We start from the raw sequence: 7,050 nt of genomic DNA on the forward strand, positions 1-7,050 counted from the left end.
GCCTGTCAACTTATGGAAAATGTTGCGACTCCCAGAATCCCCTTTTAGCTGTGGGCATAACCATCTTTATCTGTGGTGGTCGTCTGATAAGCTGATCTCATGCTCCAATATGCATCCAGTGGATCACAATACTTCAATTCAACAATGTCGGACATTTTTCTGGGAATAGGTCCGGTAAAGTGTTAGTAAATACTAATAGTTACATGTGCTGCTGTCATGTGATGCTCTTAAACCTAAGAGTAAAAATCCACCAGGGGATACAGCACCACCCATCCAGCAGTTCCACACATGAATGTAACACCAAAGATAGTTTTAAATAGTTGTGTAACAACAACGTGATAACACGCAATGGATCAGATATGTATGGAGCGGTGAGCAAATGGTAACCTTCCTCCTCTCTAAACAACAGAAATTCCATATTTCCATCAAGTTTTCTCATTTTTTTTCCCCCATTTGAGACCAGCATGCCTTTAATAATGTCACCTCCCTGCAGTGTTCGTTGGAACAGCTTCAAGACACAGCTATAGAATCAGCACCATTGACTGGTTATTTCAATGGACCAGTTCACATAAAAGACGTTTCTGATATTTTTCCACCTCACGACATATTACTGTTATAAAATCCTCATGTCAACTAATGTGACACTTTGTAAATACTTCTAACACAGTTCCATCACAATACATTCAATATAAAGTACATAACAGTGCCTGTTTCCTGCATCGTCAAAGAAACTGCAACATGTAATTTAAGGATCAAATCCTTGTTTACTACTTCAAGCTGGTAACGGTTTATACATTGGTGCTGTGCCAGGTGAGTCTGAGTCTAAAGTCCCTGCAGATTGTTATTCTCAGGCTGCCTCTGTCATAACACCCCCCCCCCCCCTGCTGCTGGATCATGGCTGCTTTTCCAACATACGTTCATGCCAAGCCTAAAGTCTCAATTTAGTGAAAATCCGTTTTATTTTTTACCTTGCTAACATATCCATATGTTGTTTTTTTTTATACGGTGGCTGTATGTTCAGGCTTGTTATATTGCAGCAGAATGAATTAAGGCCCCAGTGGTTTTATATGATGGATAAGAATCTGAATATTTTCAGTCCTTTCACTTTTCCACAGCGCTGTATGTAAACATATGTTTTTTATAGATTGCTATTGACTTTTAAGTTGATTTGAAACATTGTAAGTTTACTTTTTTCAGTTCACACATATCTGTTACAAAAAAAAAAAAAAAAAACCCACATAATAGTTTTGCAGGATGCAGCTTTGAGTGTGTTTTTCTCATTTTTACTGCACGGGTAGATTGTGTCTCTGGTGCTTTTACTCTCCAATGAGTAGTTTTACAGACACAACAGTATTTCTATTTATTTATTTATTTATTTAACTGCTTTTCTAAGTTACTACTGCTTGGAATAACTGTGTACTGTAAAATCCTGCATTTTACTGTTTTTGAAATGAAAACAGAAGAAACTTCGTTCTACTGAAGTATGAAGTGAAATAACGGTAAGATTTTTATTAAGCTTTCTGAAGCACATAGTTTGTTTGGCTCGCTGAGTGATTGGCATTTGCTCCTCCAATAGTATCAGAGAATTCTGCATGACCGCGGGATGCCCAACCAATGAGGCTCCGGTGGGCGGGGCTTCATCCCAGCCAACGTAAGCGTTGTGTTAGTAGGAAGAAGAAGCCGATTCTGGAAGCCATTACGTTGCGCACATCAATTGAGTAAATCCTACTATTTTTGCGTACAATACGCACAATTACCTCTCCTAAAGAGGCTTTTCTGGAATTATGGCATCGGTCGCCAAAAAGAGAAAAATGAATTTCTCGGAAAGAGAGGTGGAAATTATAGTAGAAGAAATAGAGAAACAAAAGCACACACTGGTTAACCACTTCAATGCTGGAGTCACTCACATGGCCAAGAATAACGCGTGGGTGGACATCCTGAAAAAGGTGAACGCTGTCACCACTTGTCCCCGAGAGTTGCCTGAGGTGAAAAAGAAGTGGTCGGACATGAAGACCGAGGTCCGGCGGAAAGTGGCCCAGGCGCGGGCAGCGATAGAGGCGACGTCCGCCGACTGCACTCCAGTTCCCGTCATCCTCACTGCCATGCAGCAGAGGATCTGTAACCTCCTGGGGGAGGCCACCATCATCAGCTTACCGGCTGGAGACTCGGATGCTGAGATAACTTTACCCGTCACGGTCAACGCCGCCGCCACCGTCACACTCACAGAGGGTAAGTTGACAGAAGTTTTCAGTGTGAACCAGCTGCAGGAGAGACTCATTCATGGGGAATAGAAGCTGCTGCTGCTGCTGCAACAACAAAGTTCATATTGCAACTTTTATGGACTCATCTTCACAGTTCAAAGTGAAGCGAGGCTGTGTCCCTTGTGAAGTGGACAGTCCAGCAAGGAAACACAGATTACAGTGAAGCCAAACGTGTTAAAGGAGGGTTGATGACATATTAAAGGTCACCTATCTTACCCTCTTATAGTAAGTTAATGTGACTGTCACATGTCCACAGTGTGTACTTCCAGTTTCAGCCCAAAATACTGCACAGATCTTAATTTTAAAATGGCTACAATACACATGCTTTTGGCTCTGTTCCAAATGGGCTCTTTCATCATTAATTCTGTAATTACAGATATCTAGAATTAATTTTTTGACTGGATGAAGTGACGTTGCAGGTAATTGTACTAATGTCAGAAGCTTTGCCAAGTACAAGGTTGAGGTTGCTTGCCTTTCTAACATTATGTGACACTGCAACCATTTCACTGCCACATCAGAACAGTCTGAGGCTCTTCACAAATTGATGAGCTGTTTGTATTTAATGGAATTTTCCAACAATCTTATCCATCACAATATATATCCAAAGGGAAGCCTCGTATGAGCAGTGTCATCACAAGAAGACTAGTCATAATGACGTTTAAGGTATCTGCAGATGTTATTCTGACCTGTCCAAATCTAACTGTTGACCTCATCAATATCTGAAATAACCTTGTGATTTGTCAGCAGTTAAATAATTTAGACTTAGTAAATTTAGACAGTATTTGATCTCAAAACTAAATTAATTGTTGCAGTTCTAATATAAAATCAGGTGGATTTCATTGATTTCATTGCAGTTACTGCAGCACAACTATGCTAGTCTAAAGGGTACTGCACAGGATTTACATTATCTTGCTTTCATATTTATATGATGTAAAAATTCAGTTACTAAGTATCACTAGTGTTCTTTTGTATACAAAAAAGACAGAAAGAAAAAAAGGTAAATTAGCTTTAGCTAAAGCTATCAAAGCTTCGAGCTGTAACCAGCTGAAGTGTGACTAGTTGTTGTTGATGTGTGCTACTGCTGCTATTGGCAAAGGAATGTTTAAATGGTAAGGTAACATTTCAAAAAAACTCATTTTGGTCCTAATCTAATTTTGGCTACATATGTAGTCCCTGCTTTTGCCTTTATAGGGAAGAATTGACATATAAAATAGGTGACATCACTCTCTGCGTGTTATCTACTTTTCAGTCATACTAGGACGACAGAAAACACTGAGAGGCTCTTACATGAAACCTTCTCATCCCACTTGCTGTACATGCGATGAATCATAAGTGGCATCCTTTCTGAAAAAAGAATTTTGGAGATTTTTTTTGCCTTTTTTGCATTATGACTAAGTGTTTTAGATTTTCTTCCTTGTTTTTTACATGCAGATAGTTTTCATTGTGGTTTCAGTATCAAATTATATCTGTATTTTGTAGCTCTTCCAGCTGGTCCAGGGACAGTCTGTGATGAAGCTAAACCGCTGACTGGTAAGTGTTGATTTATTTATTTTGGTTGCAAAATCCTTTCCTTTCTTCCTGGTACATACATGAAATTTTACAAATGATACATTCAGAGCAACCAGAGTTTACACAAGATTTCAGGTCGCTATGAACAGTGACCGCAGATATCTGAACCCTGTTGCATTTTATTAAGCAATTGCAGAAGAGTGTATTTTTCTGTGAAAGTAAAGATGTAGGGACAGCCCCAGTCTTTTTAAGGTCACATACACAATACCACACAGATGTCGTTGTTGAAGAGTCAAGAATGAGAAACACTGAAAAAGCTTGAGGCAGGTTGACGGGTTGTGGTTAAAAAAATGAAATGAAAGTAATGTTTCAGTACAGTTGGCTACTCATGGAAGATACATATACACTACCGTTCAAAAGTCTGGGGTCAACCAGGCAATTTCATGTTTTCCATGAAAACTCACACTTTCATTCATGTGCTAACGTAATTGCACAAGGGTTTTCTAATCATCAATTAGCCTTTCAACACCATTAGCTAACACAATGTACCATTAGAACACAGATAAAACATTTATATACCAAGGGTAACTGAACTCTTGGTTTGTTTTGGATTTGTAGATCACAACCATAACTAACAGATGCTTTAGCTGCAGTGACTCATCCCTAAAACATTTTTTTCTGTGGTATTTTCAGCTGAAACAACGTACCACACCCTGGAGGATGGAGGTGTGGTTGAGTACTGCACCACCACTGTGAGTGACTCCACTCCCACCGTAGTAGCCGCTGTTGAGACTCCGGTGGAGATGCTGGCCTCGTCTTCCGCCTCTCCGCCTCCACCTCAGAGTCAGGCCAAACCCCAGGAGCTGAAGAGCCGCATCGCCCTCAACTCTGCCCGCCTCCTGCAGGAGCAGAGAGTCACCAACGTCCACATACGGCAGATCGCTCAGCACCTTGAGGGCCAGAATGAGCTTCTGCAGATGATGCGGCGCTCCCAGGAAGCTCAGGCGTTTGCCCAGGAAAGGCAGGCCCAGGCCCTGGAGGGGACTCAGGCTGCCCTGCTGGCATTAGTGCAGATGCTCAGGCCAGCCCTGAAAGACCTGCGTAAATTCCTGCAGAGCGGGACTGAGGTGGCAAACCCCAGCAGCTCAGTAGGAGGAGCACCAGCTGAGGGTGCAGGAACAGAGGAACAGAGCAGGCCCAAAACACCACCTCCTCCTCCAGACCCACCTGTGGAGATGCAATAGACAATGTGTGAGTGTGTGTGTGTGTATGTGTGTGCATGTGTGTGTATGTGTGTGTGTGTGTGTGGGCCACAAGAGATGCCTTAGGAGAAAATGTATGTTTGATGATTCGGAAAAGCAAAAGCAGTGAAAGGGGTATTTTGACAACATTCTTTTTACTGTCCGGCAGTGAGATTATGTTATTTAATACATTGGATCCGATATTGTGATGTTTTCAATGCAAATATGCCAGAGTTTATCACCCTGATGTGGCTTGAACATTTAACTCTTTGAGTCATCTGTAGTTCGCTTAGAGTGAACAAGAAGAAGTCTTGTTTTTTCAGACCCGAGTCACATTCAGCTGTTTCGTCACCGAGTGTGCACTGTAACCACCATGTCCTCAGAACTGAACAAGATTTAACCCTTTGATGCACAGTGTGGGTCAGGAGATGCCCATTTTCCATGGGATTTGGGTCACTTTGACTCATGTTGTGCATCAGAGGGTTAAGGAAGAGGGAGCAGCCTGTGATTCCATACAGGCTGTAGCACTAATGACCAACCAGCAGAGGTCAGTGTGTGCAAGCAAGTTTTATCAAAGATGGCTCAGCAGTGTGATTTATATATGATGATTTAAATACAGTACTTCTTTAAGTAGGATTTTTACACACTCCAGTTCACATGGTGTTAAACAACAATGTATGTACGACTGAAAGCAAGGTCACAAAACATTTATTTTTCCACTGTAAAAACGAACAAAATTAAAACACCCTCTGCCAACATCAACCTGAAGACATCTCTTTCACTCAGTCACAGTACAGTTTGTCAGTACACGTCCATTACAATTTGGAATCTCCTGTCCTTTCTCTTAAATAACAAAATGAACAGTAAGACAGTCTGAAACCAACTCAATGGCATGGTGATCCCATATGCAAGAGTGCAAGCAGACCCTTGAGGGTAAAATATAATGTTCTGACCAGAGCATATATGTAAGACATGGAAGAACAGCTGGTGATCGGAATTAATAAAGGAAGTATAAAGGATGTTAAAATTGGTGAAAGAAAATCAAATGGTTCAGCTGAAATGAGCTGATCGCACCGATCAGTCACAACCATCCAGCCGATATCTATGCACAGTTTAATCCTCATTAGGGTCGGGGGGGCTGGAGTCTATCCCAGCTGACTTAGGATGAAGGCAGGGGACACCTGGACAGGTCACCAGTCTATCACAGGGCTACACATAGAGACAGTCACACCTATGGACAATTTAGAGTTACCAATTAACCTCATGTTTTTGGACTGTGGAAAGAAGCCGGAGTACCTGGAGAAAACCCACTCATGCACAGGGAGAACATGCAAACTCCATGCAGAAAGATCCCAGGAAGGCCAGGACACAAACTGGGGATCTTCTAGCTGCAAGGCAAGAGTGCTAACAACCGACCCACCATGCAACCTCAGCCACAACCACCTCTCTAATATTGTGTAGGTCCACCTTCATGCCAAAACTGACTCATTGAGGCCAACAATCTGCAGACCTCTAAAGGTGTCCTTTGGTATCTGGCACCAAAACATTAGCAGCAGATCCTTTAAGTCGTGGAAATTGCAACTTCTGGAAACCAGGTTTTTGTGGCCAGCACATCCCACAGATGCTCAATTGGAGTGCGATCTGGGGAATTTGGAGGTCAAGCCAACACTGTGGCAGGAAGCATTATCCTGCTGAAACAAACCATCAGGGAACACCACTGCCATTATGTAGTGTATTTAGTGTGCAAATATGTGTAGGTAGGTGGTATGTGTTAAAGTAACATTAGCATAAATGCAGGACCAAAGGTTTAACAGCAGAACATTATCTACACTCCCTCCACTGGCTCACCTTCTGCCCATAGTACATCCTGCTGCTACCTCTTCTCCAGGTAAAGTCCACTGGACCTTCCACATTATGGACAAGAAAATGTGACAGATCTGACCAGGCTACCTTCTTCCATTGCTTCATGGTCCAAGTTGGTTGCTCACCTGTCCATTTTTGGCACTTTGTGCAGTAGATAGGGGTCAGTCTGGGCCAGC

General features: G+C 42.1%; 1 protein-coding gene across 1 annotated transcript; it reads left to right on the plus strand.

Moving 5' to 3' along the window:
- Positions 1-1,661: 1,661 nt before the first annotated feature.
- naif1 (nuclear apoptosis inducing factor 1) lies at positions 1,662-5,773 on the plus strand. The gene is made up of 3 exons (XM_023276803.3): positions 1,662-2,229; positions 3,741-3,791; positions 4,464-5,773. Exons 1-3 carry the CDS (start codon positions 1,785-1,787, stop codon positions 5,012-5,014), a joined length of 1,047 nt encoding a protein of 348 aa, XP_023132571.1. The 5' UTR covers positions 1,662-1,784; the 3' UTR covers positions 5,015-5,773.
- The last annotated feature ends 1,277 nt before the right edge of the window (positions 5,774-7,050 follow it).

Source organism: Amphiprion ocellaris, chromosome 17 (assembly GCF_022539595.1).
Source record: "Amphiprion ocellaris isolate individual 3 ecotype Okinawa chromosome 17, ASM2253959v1, whole genome shotgun sequence".
In the NCBI taxonomy this organism is placed as follows: domain Eukaryota; kingdom Metazoa; phylum Chordata; class Actinopteri; family Pomacentridae; genus Amphiprion; species Amphiprion ocellaris.

Excerpts from the sequence above, each read along its gene's own strand:
- naif1 (XM_023276803.3), top strand. The coding sequence starts at position 1,785 with ATGGCATCGGTCGCCAAAAAGAGAAAAATGAATTTCTCGGAAAGAGAG. Across the intron at positions 2,230-3,740 it reads CACCGTCACACTCACAGAGG|CTCTTCCAGCTGGTCCAGGG; the intron begins GTAAGTTGACAG and ends TGTATTTTGTAG. Across the intron at positions 3,792-4,463 it reads TGAAGCTAAACCGCTGACTG|CTGAAACAACGTACCACACC; the intron begins GTAAGTGTTGAT and ends TGGTATTTTCAG.